The sequence below is a fragment of the Ixodes scapularis genome, unplaced genomic scaffold (assembly GCF_016920785.2).
Source record: "Ixodes scapularis isolate PalLabHiFi unplaced genomic scaffold, ASM1692078v2 PGA_scaffold12__126_contigs__length_90152505, whole genome shotgun sequence".
NCBI lineage: Eukaryota > Metazoa > Arthropoda > Arachnida > Ixodida > Ixodidae > Ixodes > Ixodes scapularis.
In genome coordinates this window covers 23,773,810-23,792,727 of record NW_024609838.1, presented here as the reverse complement: position 1 = coordinate 23,792,727, position 18,918 = coordinate 23,773,810, and the positions used below count along the sequence as shown (strand labels likewise).

At 50.1% G+C, this 18,918-nt stretch overlaps 1 protein-coding gene across 3 annotated transcripts in view; it reads right to left on the bottom strand.

Annotated features, from left to right (window-relative positions):
• The window catches only part of LOC8051620 (receptor-type tyrosine-protein phosphatase kappa), a 103,011-nt gene that overhangs the window by 3,510 nt on the left and 80,583 nt on the right, over nucleotides 1–18,918 (bottom strand). For all 3 annotated transcript variants that reach the window (XM_040207626.3, XM_040207628.3, XM_040207627.3), the window contains exons 6-15: nucleotides 18,739–18,836; nucleotides 17,856–17,981; nucleotides 17,164–17,315; nucleotides 16,321–16,456; nucleotides 13,299–13,448; nucleotides 12,300–12,399; nucleotides 9,511–9,587; nucleotides 8,962–9,093; nucleotides 8,152–8,280; nucleotides 1,993–2,180 (exon numbers count right to left, since the gene is read on the bottom strand). In XM_040207626.3, the coding sequence (XP_040063560.1) occupies nucleotides 1,993–2,180; nucleotides 8,152–8,280; nucleotides 8,962–9,093; nucleotides 9,511–9,587; nucleotides 12,300–12,399; nucleotides 13,299–13,448; nucleotides 16,321–16,456; nucleotides 17,164–17,315; nucleotides 17,856–17,981; nucleotides 18,739–18,836 (1,288 nt within the window). The remainder of the gene's footprint in view (nucleotides 1–1,992; nucleotides 2,181–8,151; nucleotides 8,281–8,961; nucleotides 9,094–9,510; nucleotides 9,588–12,299; nucleotides 12,400–13,298; nucleotides 13,449–16,320; nucleotides 16,457–17,163; nucleotides 17,316–17,855; nucleotides 17,982–18,738; nucleotides 18,837–18,918) is intronic.

Here is an 18,918-nt window from a genome sequence, read left to right as displayed (position 1 = left end):
CCCGTTTCACCTTAGGATGTGCCATTACCCCGTGTACCGCGGCTGCCAGCAAAGGCTAGGAGCCACAGCTCAACTTTTGCGGCTGTTCCCACAACGCGATTTTGAGTAGAGCAAGGAGCACACCCTCCGCCGTTATCATGGTTGTATCTCAAAAATACATTAAAACGCCTAACTCAAAAAAAAAAGAAAAAAAAACTTTTTTTTAAGAGGTATTGCTGGCGTGTGCAAAGCACCACGCTCATCGCAAACCAGGCTCATAGCACCCACAAATGTATACTACGGAAAGAATGAGGTGCTTTCGATATCGGTGCAAACGTCAAAAGGTATGTCGAGACCGCTTATAACGAAGTCAACGGGAATCGGAAATCACTTCGCTATATCCGCTATTTCGTTATAACTAGGGTTCGGAGTTTTCGGTTTAAACCGATAAAAGTACGCCGAATTTACTTTCAGAAGTTCGGTTTTAACCGAAAAAGGTCAGTTAGTAGGTTCGATGTTTTCAGTTTAAACCAATAAAAACCGATAAAAGTATGTCTAATCCGTTTTCTAAAATTCGGTTTTAACCGAAAAAGGTTAGTTTTTTACGGCCGCGTCGAGGTGGGTGGGGGGAGGGGGGCAGAGAGAGAGGGTTTTGGCAAGGTTCGACATTGTGTGACGTCTTCGTGATTGTCCACTTCCAAGGTTCAACATGCAACAAAAGAGTTCTTGGATTGGCCTTCGAGGGACATCTGTGTCCTTTCTGTGATCGGGCTTAAGGCCGGTTCTCACATGCAGCGAAGCGCTGATGTAGCGCTACTCACGTGTCGTCTGCTACTTATAATCTGCCATGAGCGCCAATTATGACGGTGCGATGCAAAGCTGGCGAACGCTCCCGTCAGCACGCGCTTAGCGCGAGGTTAGCACTATGCTTGTACCGCTCCGCTACATGTGTGAACAGGCCTGTAGTGTGTCAAGTTCCCGGTCCTAAAAAAAAAGTTCGGATGTGGGCTAGTATAAGGTTTTTCACTTCATGCACTTTAGATGACATCGAGGAAAGCCGCTAATACCTTTTTTAACACCCTCTCTCAAGGTTTCCTGTGGTTAAAAACATAAATACAATGGATTTTTTTTTCTTTTTTTGCCATTCCGCTGGGGTTTGTACGGCCATCAGCTCAGGCGGTCACGTCGTGAGAATGTAAGCGGAAAAGAAGCGCGCTGAAGATTATGCCCGTGAGTTCCGCAATCTCTAGGTGTGTCCTGACGGAAGTGGTAGCGAAGACCACGTATTTATATGTGTCGTTATTCTTTGAGTGATCACAAATATCACAGCTATAAGGATCATCTGATCCGGTGTCCCATGTTTTTTTTTTTTGTTTTTTTTCATATTCACCGAAAAAAAAAAAACGGTAAACTTTTTTGGTAATAAATGTACGTCGAAAAAAAAACCGAAACATGAATTTTAAAATAAACGCCGAAAAATGTACGCTGGATTTTGAAAAAAAAAAAAAAAAACTGAAAATACGGAATTTTAGTTATAACCGACTTCGGTTATAACGAAGTGCAAAAGGAAATGGGAAATCGTGATCACTTCGCTGTAGCCGCTATTTCGCTATAATTGACTTCGTTATAACCGGTCTCGACAGCTATACAAATATAGATAGTATATTTCACGGCAAGTCCGATCGCAGCCAGCGCCATGATCCGACGCAGCCAATCAAGGAGTGCCAAAAGTGCGTCGTCACGGCGCTCCTCGTCTTAGTGCCGTTTGCTATTACCGTCTAATCCAATCAGGCACAGTGAACGCGGCGGCGCCACCCTGCAGGTGTTTCTTTATGCGTGATCGGTTTAGCCGCCATTAGCAGACGCATAAAGACGACCACAACAGGTTTGAGGCGTGTGCTCAGAAGCGAGTTTCGCCTGGTGCGAAGCGTCTGTCTGTCCATGCTCCGTGTCGGCAACCACTCCAACCGCAGAGGCGTGAGTAACGTCAGAGTCGCCGCGCATTGAACTCACGTGGATATGACGAGCACGGGTCCGTAGGTGGTCCTCTGTCGCCAGCGCTCCACCATGTTCATGAGCTCGACGAGCGAGTTGGTGGACGTGGGCACCTTGTGCCGCTCGGGCCAGCAGGTGATCTGGAAGATCTGCGTCGTCTTGGGCTCCGCCTTCACGCCGGCCATCAGCTCCGTCAGCGACACCACCTAGGCGGGACGTCGCGCGTCGTTATAGAGACGGTCGTCGGTTCGGTTTCGACGCGCGTGCGGTGCCTACAACGAACTTACGGAAGGTACGAACTGCGGGTTTTTGTTTTGGCAGCGCTTTTCCTGGATGAAGCTGAACAGAGGAGGACCATTGACGCAGCACTTCGGGACGGTTGGTTCAATGCTACGTCGCGAAAACCGTTGCTCTGCGGCCGCCACCATGGCGCCCCCGCAAGAAAAGACGCGGCTCGCGTGTTCCGTTTAGGTTTGGTGAGCACCGTACATAACTACACGCGGCGTGGACACACACCGCCCGAGCGACTTTAGTTGCACATGAAAATGGCTCGACGATTTTAACTACAATCGCAGTTAGATTAATAACGATTACCCTAACTTTATCAACGACACACGTTAATGTTGATGGCGCCTTCAATGTCTCGCCCTCCGTGTCAAACCGCCACCCTGCCTCAAAAAAAAAAAAGTATTTTTGAATGGGTGGTTTTAGAATCGGGCAGTTTGTGTGCTCCAAATGGCGCTTGTCTACACCACGTCCTGAGACAAAGTACAGTGCGGGACACAGTTAATGCGAACACGGCATTGGCGTCTTGTTTGCATTTTCCATAGCCACAATATGAGCTCCCCTTTTCAGCAATGACCGCAGCCGGCTAAGTTTGTGGGGACCCTCTCCCTGGCTCCTCCGCTCTCCGTGACCTTGCCGCTCCCTGCCGCCGCACTGTCGGGCGCTCCTTCGTTCCCCGTGACCTTCCCGTTTCCTGTCGCCGTCCTGTCGCGGAACGTCCGAGCTCTCCGGGAGGAACGGGGCAAGCGCCCCCTCACCCAGCGCTGACGTCGGAGGGTCGGCTCGCAGCAAGGTTCCCGATTGGACGGTCGGCGGGACAAGGACTTGGGAAGGTCTTAAGAAGGGAACGGAGACAAAGGAAGAGGGCTTGGGATGCCGACTTGACAAGGGACCGGTCATGGAGGCGAGCTCGGACGGCGGTGGACGCTGGCGCAGGGAGTGCGGGCACTACGTCGAGTGGCGGACTCGACAAACGGACCGGGCAGCGACCCTGGACGACGACGTCCCCATGACGCGGTGTGGACGACCACCGCTGGGACTGGGAGAAGCTGCTGTGGCAGCGGACTCTCTCCCGGGCCTCGCTGATGACCGTCCCCCGATCCCGAAATCCCCCAGGGCAATGAGTGAGTCATTAAACCCTTTTGCCGAGAGCGAAGTATCGCAGTGTCATATTCATCCGGGGACAGGGTCTGTGGGAATCGGAGCTAGAAGATGCCCGCATAAACTGGCGCCGCAACGTGGGGCCTGATTTTTGATCAGGCAGGCATTCCGATTTCTAACCTGTTTCCGGTTGAATTAGGGCACTGTTTCGCGCTCTTTTTGGGGGTCATATCTTTGTCGCGGGAGCGCCGCACGAAGTTTCGTTGCGGGAGCGCCGCACTTAGGCCCTGACATTATCGCCTGTCTGACTAGGAGGCGCGGACTTTGACCGCTGTTTTAAGGGATTAACCCTTTTGCCCAGCCTGTCAGGAATTTACTTATCCCCCGTTACGAGAAGCGCCTCGAGTATTCGCTGTCCAGCGCACCGTTGGATGCTGGCAGGTTGATCCTGCTGAGCAAGAGCGCTCTGTGCGTCGAAATTACCGCACCCCTCGAGGCCTGTAGCGTCGGGCGTCCCCCCACCTACGCCTCCGGCCGTCCGCGTCCGCTGGGAAAGATGCCGGCTCACGCTTCGGGGGATGTGACGCGCCTAACCGCCTTTGCTCGTGTATCGATGTAATGTTTTGGAACGCTTGTTACCGATCGGACGCGTTAGAGACACATCGCTTTGGGTGGAGAACGCTCCCATTGCGGATGGCGGTTGCATGGACTGTGTTTGGAAATTATTCCCGCATTGCATTTTGTCCGTGAGGAGACTAGCGTCTCGGTTTGATCCCATGCTAGCTCCCAGTTGGCCTTGCTTGAGCTGTCGGCGCGGTTTTGAGCGTCGTTAGTTGACAGCGTTTTAAGGTACGGATACGCTCTTGTGGTTCCGACCAAGATCGCTTTGAACCAGTACCTTGTGGCCAGAGGCTACATTTAGGGGCTGAGCCCACTAAATTGTGCCGGATACGCGATGTCTGGTGCGTAGACATCGAAATCCCGAAAGCCACAGAGTTTCCGTGTTCACTTATCAGTGGCTGTGCGTGTGTAATGCTCCGTGGAGTCCAGTGTGACACGATGGGCATGACCCGTGCGTATCTGGTTGTAGAGTCGGGAGGTTGATCCCGTTTGATTGTGCGCACAGTTGGTTCCGGATCCTCACACCGCCATATCGAGGGTTGAGCCTTGCGGCGGGAGTTACTCTTTCATTTCGTTTTCTCCGTCCTCCGGAGGAGCGGCGGCCAGCGCGCGCTTTGCGCTGCCGCCGGATACAGTACGGCTCTCGGCCGTGGTTGGGTTCGCGTTGGGACGCGAGGGTGTAGAGAGCGTAATTGGTCGTGCAGAGACCTGGATTAGAGTGAAATTATAAATTTAGGGCAGAAAAGACAGCTAGGTGGGGAAAGAGCTGGGCTCGTGCAGTGAAAACCTGCACGAGGGAAGTGGCGGTCTTGCGATGATGTGACGAGTTGTTCATAGTTTTATCCTGTACAGATGCGTGGTTGCCCCGGGAAAACGTACGGTTCACGTCGGCGGGAACGCGCCCGGGAAGCCTAGAAATTATGGCAGCGGCATGGCCGTCGGCGGCCTATAACTGTTGTGCGTTGGGTCAGCCCGTCGCTGTACTAACTGCAGCCTTTGCACGAATGGGTAGCGGGTGTTGGAATGCGGCGGTAAATGCTGTAGACACTTCGACGCTGCGGAAACTGTTTATGCAGAGCAAATATAGTTTATTAGCTCGTCCATCTCCAAGACTGGCCGGTTAGATAATTAGGCATTTTGGTATCGCGCTCGTTGCGCGGAAGTTGAGAGGTGCGCGTGTGGGATGCTTACATTGTTCGAACCCTGCCTGTCCTTACAGTCGCAAGAAGACTTTTCAGTCATGCGGCGTGTTGACTTGGCTGGGGGCGAGCTTTGTGCGTAACCCACTGCGTTTGTATGTGGACACGTTGCTCGATTCGAGAACGTCGAAGAGTCGCGAGACGCGTTGACGGCGTACCTTTATTGCTCGATCCCGGCCGGCCTTGACATCAGCTGGAAGACCTTTTAGTTATGCGGTGTCGGGGTCTGGCCGAGGGAGAACTCTAACGTGCGTCGATGCGCTTGTCGCGGTTGTCGAGCCCGTGCGGGGTTCGGTGCGGACCGCCGTTACGCGCTGTCGCTCCTGTTGGGTGGTCACCTCCGAGCGGTGAAGCGGTAACGTCTGGTAGATGCCCAGACGTTACGGACATAGCTTTGTAAATAGGCTGTCCAATGAGATCTGCTGTTCGCACGATCCAGGTACTGTTCCCTTTGTACTGGTGTAAGTGGCCGGTACCACGGAACAACGGCCTCTCGGTAAGGTGATTACCCCCTCTGATGATGGCGTGCTGCGTAGCTTGGCTGTAACGTGTTTGTAGCTCGGGTATCGCGAACGCCGAGTGCATGAGTGCCCGTCATGGGTTGTTGGCAGCCTGTTTTTTCGAGTCGAACCTGGCGAACGGGACAGGATTTGTGGCCGTTTCTGTTTTACGGGGGGTTATTGTTAGCTCTTGAGGTTTTGTACGTTCTTTGCGAATGTGTTGGAGATTAAGAAAGATTAATAGTGTTGTCAGAGGTGTGCGGCTCTGACTCTCTGGTAAATTGCTTACTGTTTTAAAAGAATGCGGTTGAGTTTGATAGGAGCAAATGTTGTATAGTGGGCGTATGTACGATTTGAGTATAGGTTGTTTTCATATGACGTCAATCCGCCATTTTGTTGTTCGTTTATTTTTTTCAAACAAATTTACTAATATTAAGGATTACATCGCAAGCTGTTGAGGAGATGTCAGCGTGGTAAGACTTGTAATCTTCTGTGTTCTACGCATGTAAGGGGTCATGCAAATCCTTGGAATGCTTGCCTTCTGCACACGCTAAACAGCTCAAAACAACAAAATGGCGGACAAAATTACGTCAGTGAAAACTCCCTATACAATGAGTGCTCATACTTTTAGTTAATGAATGGTCTTTCTCTTATGTACCTCTTGAACGTGTAGCTTGACGTTCTTGATGATTGCCTGCCCGTTAGTATTGAAATGAAAAGTTTTGTTTTTATCTCGTGGCATGTCCAACGATCGAAAGATTTTGGTTTCGTCGCGCTGTCTGATATAGCGCGCCGGTATTCGTTTTTGCGCGATTCGCTGTCTGCTACATTAGGGACGGGAGCGAACTTTAAGAGCCGGCGTGTTGTGTGTGCCTGAGTGCCTGTCCGTGTTGTGGGCTGTGGTGCTCCGGACCAGTTCGTGGACCGTGCTCCGTCGGTCACGAGCTTCCCAATGAATGGACGTTCACCGCTGACCTGCTTGGTTTGATGCCATCATCATCATCGAGGGTGCTCGTCGTCATCGGTGACACTCAGCTGAACGAGCTCCCTGCCCAGGGTCCTGGGGACCACGCAACCTCAAGCCCCCCGGGGTCCGAGCCTTGAGGGAGGGGAGGTGTGGGGACCCTCTCCCTGGCTCCTCCGCTCTCCGTGACCTTGCCGCTCCCTGCCGCCGCACTGTCGGGCGCTCCTTCGTTCCCCGTGACCTTCCCGTTTCCTGTCGCCGTCCTGTCGCGGAACGTCCGAGCTCTCCGGGAGGAACGGGGCAAGCGCCTCCTCACCCAGCGCTGACGTCGGAGGGTCGGCTCGCAGCAAGGTTCCCGATTGGACGGTCGGCGGGACAAGGACTTGGGAAGGTCTTAAGAAGGGAACGGAGACAAAGGAAGAGGGCTTGGGATGCCGACTTGACAAGGGACCGGTCATGGAGGCGAGCTCGGACGGCGCCGGACGCTGGCGCAGGGAGTGCGGGCACTACGTCGAGTGGCGGACTCGACAAACGGACCGGACGGCGACCCTGGACGACAACGTCCCCATGACGCGGTGTGGATGACCACCGCTGGGACTCGGAAAAGCTGCTGTGGCAGCGGACTTCCCCCCGGCCTCGCTGATGACCGTCCCCCGATCCCAAAACCCCCCAAGGCAATGAGTGAGTGAATAAACCCTTTTGCCGAGAGCGAAGTATTGCAGTGTCATATTCATCCGGAGACAGGGTCTGAGGGAATCGGAGCTAGGAGATGCCCGCAAGTTATACCTTTTTATTCTCATAGAGACGTTCCAAACGACTGCGGTACTTTCTGTCATACTATACACTTTCAAAGCCACGCGGTCGCGGCCGTGCCTTCATCAGCACTGCATCTGTGAGATGCAGTATACGACAAGAAACTGAGGCAGAGGAAGAGATGAGAGCATGCGGTGGCCTCAGAGCGCCGAGCTCTGATTGGACGGATTAGTGGGTAGGCGCAAAGCCATGTGGATGCGTTCGTCTCCCTAACCGCCGTCTCCCACCAGTCGGAGCGAACAAGAGCGTCGTCTGCTCCTCGTCTCAGGATTGGGCGTTCAAACGCCGGACGCTGGCGTTCGGTGTTCGTACCCGCGAGGCGTGCTGCAGTCCCGTCATGGGCCCTGGATAACTTGTTGCGTCCCTGAAGTCCCGAACTTTTTAGTACAGTGCCGTCCGGAAAATGAAGGAATAGCGTTTCTATGCGGAACGCAAGTTCGTCTCCTTCTTGCGCAGGAGTTGCGATGACGTCATAACGACGCCGAACTCTGATTGGCCTTGATCGAAAGGATAGCGGATAGGCCTCAATGCTACATGGCTTGAGGCCTACCCACTATCCTTCAATCAAAGCCAATCAGAGCTCGGCGATCTGACGTCACCACAACCAGTGCAAAAGAAGCAGACGAACTTGCGCTCCACGTAAGTACACACTACGCAGATGGTTATCCGCGGCGAGTCGTGCGTAGCAACGCACCTTCTTGTTTATCCTGAAGATCCACGTCTTGATCTTCGGGTAGTGGTTGTAGGACACCACGTCCACCGTGAACACGGGCCCGTACTTCTTCCGCTTCTCCTTCTCCGTCGGCCAGAAGGAAGGGTACGCCTGCGCAGGAGATCGGTTCATGCAACTCGTCACCGACAGATAGACGGCGATTACGCGCACTATGTACCACCCAAGGCCTGCGCGTGACGTCATCTTTAGTGAATCGACGAGAGTACGCCGCATGCGGCAGATGTCTGGCGTCGCCGTGTGTCTACATAGCGCTTGTTGTTAGACGCTGCAAGACGCGTTGGCGGCGCCGCTGACGCGCGATAGACGACGCCGATCGGATCCACAATGATGACGTTTGGGGGCAAAGGCGTTGTGTTCTAGCGTGGTATTGCTTTGTGTCCTAAATTGAAATCGATGCAGGGAGGACCAAACGCTCGCGCGACGCGCATTTTAGGCCACGCGAGACTGTGGTTCTTTGGCAAACAACAAGGATGGGAGCCCGTACGCTCGCGCACTATTAATCGCCGATTCACGCGAGTCGGAAATACTGCCCCCAAATCTATAGAACAGTAAAAACAAACATGGCCCCGTGTCAGAGGTGTCCCCTGAAGCAAGGAATTTACCGGCTCCCGTTAGTTCGCGCACCCTGAACTCCGATAAAAGCTTCTTAATCTGGTGAACGGGCAAAGTTCTATACATCCGCATGTAGTGACTAATTCACGCGTGACTGAGCTTTACCGCAAGGGGAAATAGCGCGTTTGATGATCTCAAAAAAAGAAAAATACAGCTCACATTTGACGCCGGTGGGCTGCACAGCACAATGACGGAGTTGCAGTCGTGGTCGTAGACCAGAGACCACAGGTCCTGGGCGGTTCGCACCATGGGCCACTCCGTCACGATGTACTCCTTCGACCGACTGTAGCCCTGCGCAACGAAACGCAAAATGTTTATACAAAAAGTGTTGTCACTAAACTACTGTGAAGTAACCTTAAAACTTACGTTTCATCTTGAAGCTCAGTTAACTTTTATAGGACAATGTAAAATTGCACTGAAAGCATCGTTTTTTTTAGTTTTTTTTTTTAGACACTGAAATTAAATTTTTTAAGAAGTAGCCGATGTTCTGATAAGAGACCAGGGCTACCTCGTCCTTAAGAAGCAACAGGCAAAGCCGGTTGCGATTAGAAAGTTTGTTTTCGGGTCGTTCAAATTATAGCTTCAAACACCGACGTAATCCGTTTTTTTTTTTTTTTTTTGTCGGAGACTGGTATGTTGTGTAAACCAAAATGCACTGAAACGATCGTCCCCGATCAGACAATTATTAATTTGCCTAAAAAAACTTACATCCACAAAGACTGCGTTGATGTAGTCTGTGTTGTCGTTGCTCTGGAACGATGTAAGGTAGGGCCTAAAGTTGTCGGCTGTTGGGGAAAAATGAAAAGGCACGTGTCAGACAGATTGAGTTTGACACTCCGTAACAAAACGTTCTGTGGCTAGGTTTTTGTAAGTGTATGTGCGTTTGTTTGCCGCCGAACCCTTATACGCAAGCGCTGTCGGTGCTGTGCTCGAACAGTACAGCATTCCAGCCTCTGTTCGGCACCCATTAAGTGCATTTTGTTCATTGTGTCTCATAGTGTATGCCGGATTGATTTATTGACTGCGGCAGAAACGTTCTGCGAAACAAGGTTGAACAAATTGAGGGTTTGGCGTGCCGGAGCATATACTTGAGATAAAGAACATCGGTGTTTGTGTTTCATGACGCATGCCCGATTGATTTATTGATTGCGGCAGAAACGTTTTGCGAAACAAATGATCACAGGGTGCCAAGAACAGTGCTTCGTGCTTCAAGCTTCGGCGCCTACGGAACATAATGACACAAGGAGTTCCTATCTCCATTCGTAGCTATATATATGCTCAAATGTCAGAGCAGCGTAACGCGGGACTGGATGAAAAGAAACCAGCTTCTCTCGCCTTTTACACGCGTACCCGCGTAGCGGCGGATTCATTAAAGCGCCTTATGTCGACGCCCCCCCCCTCACCCCCGTAGCGATATGCTTACAGCAGGCCAAACAGGGGGCCAGAATTTTCCCCATACTCGACGTTTTTTTTTCAATACTATGGTGCAGGAATGGGCAGTATTTGAAATACAAGTATTTGAAATACATATTTTAAATACTTTGTGTATTTTGCATTTGTATTTGATTACAAATTGGGTAATGCATTTGGCGTGTGTATTTAAATACTAAAATGCGGGTATTTCAAATACAATTGTAATTAAATACAATTTTGTTTGTGAAAGTACATCCCTCAAATGTATTGTCACGACTCATTTTGCTCATCCTAAGGCGTGTACAGAGCCGGAAGAAAACTACGTTCTGGACTGAATGCAGTGTCTCTCAATTAAGCTCAAGCGTTTAGTGACTTTGTGATTACGATGCTAGTCCAGGGCAAGAATAGTGACGAAATCGACGTTCACAGGCAGACTGGCTAAATAAGTGCCTGTGACAACTTGTGATGCTTTCCAGCCTGATTCCCATCCATACTTTTGCCTGGAACATTCTAAATGCGCGGGTCGTCCAGATTTTCGTAACTGGTGTGAGTTGCAACAATAAAAAAAATCTCTAGCTAGTGCTGCGCGTCTTGGTCGTCTCGGTTCTTTGTTGGTCTATACCAAAATGTAATCGACAAAAAAGCTGCTTGAAGCTCCGTACTTTTTTCACCTATTACGTCCAAGCTGATTACATTTTCTTTTTGTGATTATGTTTCTATTACGTTACTACAGCCTCGCACACTAACTCCCAAATATGCGATGCAAAATTAAAATGAGATACCCAGAAACCCGTTGCAGGTGCCCTGAAGTCGCTGACGCAAATTTTGAGGAACGTATTTGGAAAAGCATTTGGAGGAAGACCAAATACATTTGGTTGTATTTGTATCTTGTACTTAAATGCTTTTTTTTTTGGAAATGTAATTAGATTTGTAATTGAATACATTTTTGACGAAGTATTTTGTATTTGTATTTCGATACATATTTGCATGTATTTTGCTCATCCCTGCGCTGCATGGGACGCGTCAACGGCTGGTGTGTTTGCCGTGTCCAAAGAACTTGTGATTCGTAAGAGGGGGACCTTCGGAAACCGGGCTGGTTTACAAACAAAAATTCGTCTTTTCCGCCCACAGTGTGCGCAGAAACGAACGCGATAGGTGTAGCAAGATCGCGCAATGCTGGGAGAATAGCGCCGTCACGTACCAGAGGACAGAGTCGCGACGTGATTACTTCTCATAGCCGTCGTGGTTGGCGGGCGTTGTGGATGCTACGGGCGACCGCCGCCATCTACCTTGCGGTGCAAGTTTCTAAGCCCACCCAACATTACGCGTAGCAACTTGATACTGCCAAAGTGGGATTTCACGTAACGCGAGTAATGTTTGGAAACAAGTCTTTTGAGCAGACGACACGAAGACTCTTCCTTCGTCGCGTCGCGTCGTGCCGGGGCTCCCCGCTCTTCACTCTCCGCGCCGCGCCGCCGACGCAAAAAACCCGACTTCCCTGGCCTCGCGCCAAGAGCAAAGATAAGGGTTTTTTTCCCCAGCGGCGCGACGAGAACCCCACGAGGTCGAAATCCCTGTAAAGTGTGGCCTGTAAAGCTGTCGCTTCAAAAAGTAGTCTCCCGGTTTCTGCCTGATGATGACATAGAAATGGCATACTGACGCCGGCCGCGATTCTGGCGGTGTCACGGCAGCGGTGGTGTATGTGGCAGGCGCCTGTTCTGCTGCAGGTCGCTCTCCAGCTGGACAGACCATGAAAGCTTCGGCAGCAAAGAGTTGGGACGCGCCGACGACAGCGACACTCGCGTTTGCTCGTGCTTTTCGCTGGAACTTCTACGACCAACCACCAGGATCGTGACATCCGACAGCATGACACTCCGGGTTTTGTGACGTCATTTGTTGCCACTTGGGGACGGCTTTTGATGCGTGGGTGGATATAGGACGCTAAACACACCCGTCGGAGACGCGTTCCATGACACCGTATACCAATACGCGCCCGGGACCGGCGTCGACTACTGAACGCAGGCCTAAAAACGCTGCGTCATCATTCCTATATTGTGCGCATAACAATGAGTGCGTAGACTTACGGGGCACGGTGGCCACGTCCCGATTCTTATCCCTGTTCTCTGGTCGGTGTCCCCCGGCGCAGTCGCCGATCGACAGCTTGGAGGACATCTTGCAGATTTTCTGCAATGATTACACACGTCACACGAGTACGTAAAACGTTTATCGCCTTGACCGCTTCATTTAAGCTACGGACAGGAGAAGAGGTCGGTGACGCATGCTCCTCAAAGGGATTCATATCACGCCTCCAGCCAATCAATTCCACAAACGGCTCTAGGAGCCGAATAATTTTGTTTCTCATCATAACGGCGTTTATTTGACGAAACTTCGATCATCGTTAATTTGCGTCGAAATCGGTTCAGTACATCACCAGACACGGCTGGACTATACGGAGAGCAAGTCGTCTGCTTCTTGTGCACGAGTTGATGTGACGTCAGAGCGATGCCGAGCTCTGATTGGCTTTGATTGAAAGGATAGAGGGTAGACCTCGTTGCTAAATGCCTTGAGGTCTACCCACTATTCTTTTTTTTTCAATCAGCCAATAAGAGCTCGGCGTACTGACATCATCGCAATCCCTGTACAAGAAGCAGACGAACTTCGCTCCTCATGCTTCGTTTTCCCTTAGGTCTAGACGCAGCAGCCGAAGCTACGTGCGGATAGGACTAATCGGACAGGCCAAACGCCCAGCATCATGGCGTTCATGTTTATGTTGCTGAACCAATCATACATTTATGATTGGTTCATTGCTGAACCAATCATACATTTATGATTGGTTTTTTGCTGAACCAATCATAAAGAAACAACACCTAGTAACTCGCGCCCTTGACGCTGCTCGATTAATCCCATTACCTCGTAGTGTCGGCTGCGTCTGGATTTGAAAGTAACCCAAATTATAAGTCAGAACATGTTTTTCCAAGAAGTTATTAAACTTCAAAAACTTGGTCATCATACTTTTTTTTAACGGAAAGGTGAACAGGACGTCGTTGCTGAACGAAAGATGTCACGTACAAGAAGCAGCCCACCTCGTACTCCCTCTGATACTCGTTCACTCGGGTGACCGGATTCTTGGTCGACTTGAACTTGAGCTGCTCCGACAACTCCGACACCGGGAACCACGTCTTCCCACACACGTACGCCTCGTTGAGCGTCTCGTAGACGAACTTGTACGCTTCCTGCGACCACGAAAACGACACCAAGGCACCACACCTCCGAGTTGGCCAACCGTGTCGGTCAACACCTCACCCAACCGGCGCTACAGAAAGATATCTCGTCGTTGGTGATACCCAGAGCGCTCCGCGGGGACGCCAATAGACCCTTTTCGCAAGTTTGCGTCCTCCATTATGCGGAGCGCAAGCGTCGTCTGCTTCTTGGGGTTTCGATGATGTCGGAACGTCGAGCTCTTATTGGCTGATTGAAAAAATATAATGGGTAGACTCCAAAGCATCTAGCAGTGAGGTCTACCCACTACCCTTCTAATCAAAGTCGATCAGAAGTCAGCATAGTTCTGACATCACCGCAACCCTTGAGGAAGAAGCAGACGACTTGCTCTCCGAGTAGCAGCTCCGAGTCCGCCATATTTTGAGCACACACTTTGTGCATGTATTGGTCAGTTTGCACCACGGGTTTGCACCCAAGTCAGCGTTCGGCGCGTATACTTGGGTGCAAACGTATTCGACACAAGGGCTGCGTTAGCGCTCGGCTAGAGCTCGAACAAAATTATACTTGATTCGTGTGCATGTGTAGACAGTGTCTGTACAGCACATGAGAAATTTAGCGAGCGCAGTACTACTACCACCCTGGGGTCTTTAACATTGCGTCACGCGTTATTGATGTACGGTCGCCACGCCGGTACGATGCTCATCCAGATCGAAACTGGCAACGGTGGGGGATTGAAGCTCTGGTTCCTGTTAGTGCCACTAAATAAGCTACGCTTCAGAGTAACGGCACTTGGCCATATTCTGGTTTAATATCATGGTTGCCAGTTATCTGAAGCTTTATCTGAAACTACAAAAAACGTCTTTCCACCCTCAATAAATGGTTAAATAGTTCGCTAGAAAGAGAATCAATATTTCATGAGCTTTCTAACACCGAATCTAATGCTGAGAAAGTCGCACCTTTGAATCATGACGATCGGCCGTTGCGTCTTCTCTGCACAAGCCCCAAAATGGCGGCGCCCACAGCAATGTCAGGGAGCGGAGTGCCGATACTCTAAGCGCAGCTCATTTAGTGGCTCTAGTACCTGTGATCTGTGGCGCGAGCTTTCGCTCCACGCGCTGCGAGCTCCAGTCCAAACTCGGAACCAGTCACACGCGTCGCACTCGTCGCTCAGAAAGCGGTGCCCAAATTGTGGCGACCGCCAGTGTTGCTCGATGAACTTTTGAATATAGTCCATAGATTACAACTATACTCGTTGTCGAATCAAGAAAAAAAAAAGGATGTTTTGCGCATTTACTTGTGCACTGCATGAAGTAGTTCTTACGAGACCTGGTTGTCGGAGGAAGAAACTATGCTTTTGGCGTTTGAAATGTGCACCTATCGATAAAATAACGGTAAGCTAATCTGAAATTCATCCATATGCATCTTAATTTCCCATCTAAAGGAGTAAATCAGTATTGCTCCGCAAAAAGGCGGACTTATTTATTTATTTTTTTACTTCGGTTTTTGCAGTGAATACGAGAATAGAGCCACTAAACAAGTTAGGCTTCGTAGTAACGCCCCTTGAGTCATTTTGGTACTTAATAAGAATGTTGTCGGTCATCCAATGTTTTGTCTTGAATCGCGGGAAACGGTTTACCGGCCTCCGGTAACGTTAATACAGTTCGCGACAGAGGAAAAGCGATATCCCCCGAGCTTCTTAACACCGCATTTAGAGCTCAGGAAGCCTAATTTTCGAATCGTATATAAAGATCGAAAACGGCGCCCGCTCTCCACTAGGCACCAAAATGGCGGCGCCCACAAGAAAATCCGGAAATGGAGAGCCAGTCCTCTAATCATAGCGAGCTTAGTGGCTCTAGAGACGGCCATAAATGTATACGTCGCTCAGCAACAGCTCTGTATACCTGTATGACCAGACTGCACGTGAGCCTGCTGTCCACCATCGACAGGTTGGCGGCACAGCTAAACCCTAATAAAGCCTTATGGAATAAGAGTCATCGCTGACCTTTTTTTTTAATTTTTACTTACCCTCAAGGTACGAGATAGACTATAATGGGGAGAGAATACACAAGCGATCGAATCAACTAAGCGTGCTGTTAGTACGAGTTTGTTTAAAAGGGTACGGCATCACCAGTTCTATAGCAACCGAAACGGAAATGTGGTACCAGTCACGTGATGTTCGAGGTATAAATGAGACGTCGAATGTGCGAGCGCTGACTCTTGGTATGCCAGCCTTATTACATGGAATGAGCCGCCAGGTTACCAGTTCCAGACTGTGCCTTTGACAGTATATATACAGGGTGTCACAAAAAGAAATTTACACGGTGTTTTTCACCGCAAAAATAAACTAGGCATCGCCCAACGCTCATATTTCGCCCAAAAGTAGCGCTAAAGGGTCGAACCAGATGCCAAAGTTTCAGCCCGATTCGATAACTTAATCAAAAGTTATAAGTGATTTTCTGAAAATTTCAATGGAAAGATGGCGGCCGACGGAGTTTTTGAACACATGGGGCTCTATGGACACCAGAAATCGAAAACGGGCAAAAATGGGCTCTATCTTCCCATTGAAATTTTCAGAAAATCACTTATAACTTTTGAATAAGGTATCCGATCGGGCTGAAACTTTGGCATCTGGTTGTAACCTCCAGCGCTACCCTTGGGCGGAGAATGAGCGTTCGGTGATGCCTAGTTTATCTTTGCGGTGAAAAAAAAAAACACCCTATAATTTTTTTTTTTGACACCCTGTACTTCGCAATATAATGTACGCGGCCCGGTTATTCCACGAATTCGCTACTGGCGAGACGAAGGGCCCCGCGGCTCAAACGCTTTCCAGACGTCATACAAGACTAACAAGAGGTCAGCGGGGCAGAGTCTGTGACCGCGGCTTACCACAGTTTCGACCATGCCCTTGCGCGCCGCCCGGAGCTTCTTGGTGTAGCCGAACACGTCGTAGACGCCGTCTTCGTCCGCCAGCTCCAGATTGGCGTCGATGCACATGTAGGTTCCCGTTCTGCCGCAACCGTCGCTGCAGGAAGAGAGTGACGTCAATCCTACGGGGTCTATTAAACACACCCTAAGAAATCTGGAGCGTTCACTTTCCCACAAAGCACTCGGGAGAGCCAATCCCTGCAATCTGTGGAAGGATATTGGCAAACGAGAAGACTGACAATATGTTTAGAAGCTGGAAAAACAGTTAGCGCTGTGGCACTAAGCCAACACCACCTAGACAGAAGGCCTCCGCATGGTTTCCTCTTCTTCTATGAAACGTCATCACAGTCGGATCGCGCTCGGTCGGCTACTGGACCCGAGCCCGACCTTCGACGCGCTGATTGGCCACGAGCCGCAGCCGAACACTGACGCAGCACTCGTGGCCAATCTCTCGCCTCGATCTATCTGACTATGATGACGCGTGTGGAGGCCTTCTGTCTAGGTGGTGTTGACTAAGCACGGTAAAATACTTTATCTTTTTACGGCAACATGGGGTTAAATTACAGATGTGCCCAAGATTGGAGCAGCGAAGGCGCTGTATAGCAGCGGACGATATAAACAAGTACACACGAACGCCTTTCGTCACTCGTTATTGGAGCTGAGAGGAGACATGTATTTGTGTGCGTATGTGGTCGTTGGGAAGACAAAGGATTTTTTTTTTTTTTTTTGCCACCCCGAGTGGAGTTTTTAAATTTTTTGTGTGTGTGTGTGTCCGCGACAGTATGTCCACGAAGAGGCGCTAACCTGCAGTGAACGACGGTGGGTCCTATGGCCGACCACCGGTCGGTAAAGGTCCGCACCCTTCGCCGGAAGTCCAGCAGGGCGTTGGTGAAAGGCTCCGTGTGTGAGGCCCAGCTGGTGAAGTGCAGCTGGAACACATCGCGCTCCTCCTCACCCTGGAACGTTGAGATCACACTGGGTGATAACCAGTCTCGCTGCTCCATGGGCACCTACATCTCATCTTTATCCGTAGAATCGTGGCAGTCGACGAGCAGAACCTACCGCGCACCCTATAAGAACGCCAGTCCACACAATTATTAGTTACAGATGATGAACTGAAGGTAGTCTTGGTGGCTTTCTTGCCGTGATCAATGACCATCTCGAAAGTGACGTTCTTACAGGTGTGCAAGATATGTCCTAAACGGCCGTCACCATCAGGTCCTGTGCATGTGTAATAATGGTCATCACCCGGCCATCATCAGGTGTAGTAATCATCATCGGCAGGTGCTCATCATGTAATAATGGTGGTCATCATCAGGACCTCATCGCTTGTGATAATGATCTTAATTATCATCATCAGGTCCTGATAATGCGTAATATCAGTCATCATCATCAGGTCATCATCATGTGTAATAGTGTTCATCATCACGGTCATCATTATGTGTAATCATTATGATGGTCATCACCACCATGTGAATGGGGAAAGAGGTGCTCACCCTGCGTAACCGGAGCGTCCGAATCACGAAGTTGGCCATGGTATCCTCGGACAAGAGCGTGACCTCGATTAGACCGTACTTCTCCGGCTTGTCCAGCTCCATGGGCCAGTACTGGCAGCACATCACCTGGCACACGGACAGTTGTAGATGTAGTTATGTTGGTCCGCGAATCTTTTCATGTTTATTTGCTCCCACGATGTACGAATGCTCAAGACTGGTTCATTAGGACCCAGGTGCATGTTCTTCTCCTTTGTCACCAAAGCAAATTCAGATCGCCAATGATTGCCAGCGCAAATTCTACCAAGGATAGTGGTCCCCATCATCGCGAAAAATAAGACGATGAAAGAAAACAGACGATTAAACTTTTTTAGCTGTTGAGTCACTGACAGGTGCAGAAATAAAGGTATTTTTCATTTTCCACATTATGCTCGTGGCCCCTTGCTTCAATGACCACATCACGCCCTTTAATGTCGTCTCAGGTCTGAACCTCCATTAGAAGCCAAGACGCTAAGAATGGCAGTGAATACAGAAACACTGAAAGACCTCTCCGTCCTTCTTGCCCCGACAGTGACTACAGCAGAAGGCACCGACGTTGAGACATTTATTATGGCTTCATTCATTTATTGTGGCTACGTAATCGTGCCAGTCAAGATACTAGAATAGAAAGCTTTCTACTACACGGCAAAAATATGGCAAGTTCCTAAAATAGCAGAGAACAAAAAAAGCGATAGAGTAGGACCTGGCCTACGTTGAAGGCCTGACGATTCCGGGACAAGTAAAAAGAGAGCGTAAGTAAGGGTAATGAACTATATGTGTGCGTAACCAGATCTTCCGGACGACTCTAATGCCAGGTGTTATATAGAAATCAATGGGACGTCCTTACCCGTATGAAATCGAACACCTTGGTGAGCATGACGACGACGTAGCACTTCTTTTCCCATACCATCCGCCAGAAGTCGCTGATGGTGTCCTCGTTGGGACCTGCGACGTACAGAGTGAATGCCGAGGTTTAGTATCGTTACCTACAAGGGAAACCCCATTATGTAGCACGGTTACCCAGGTA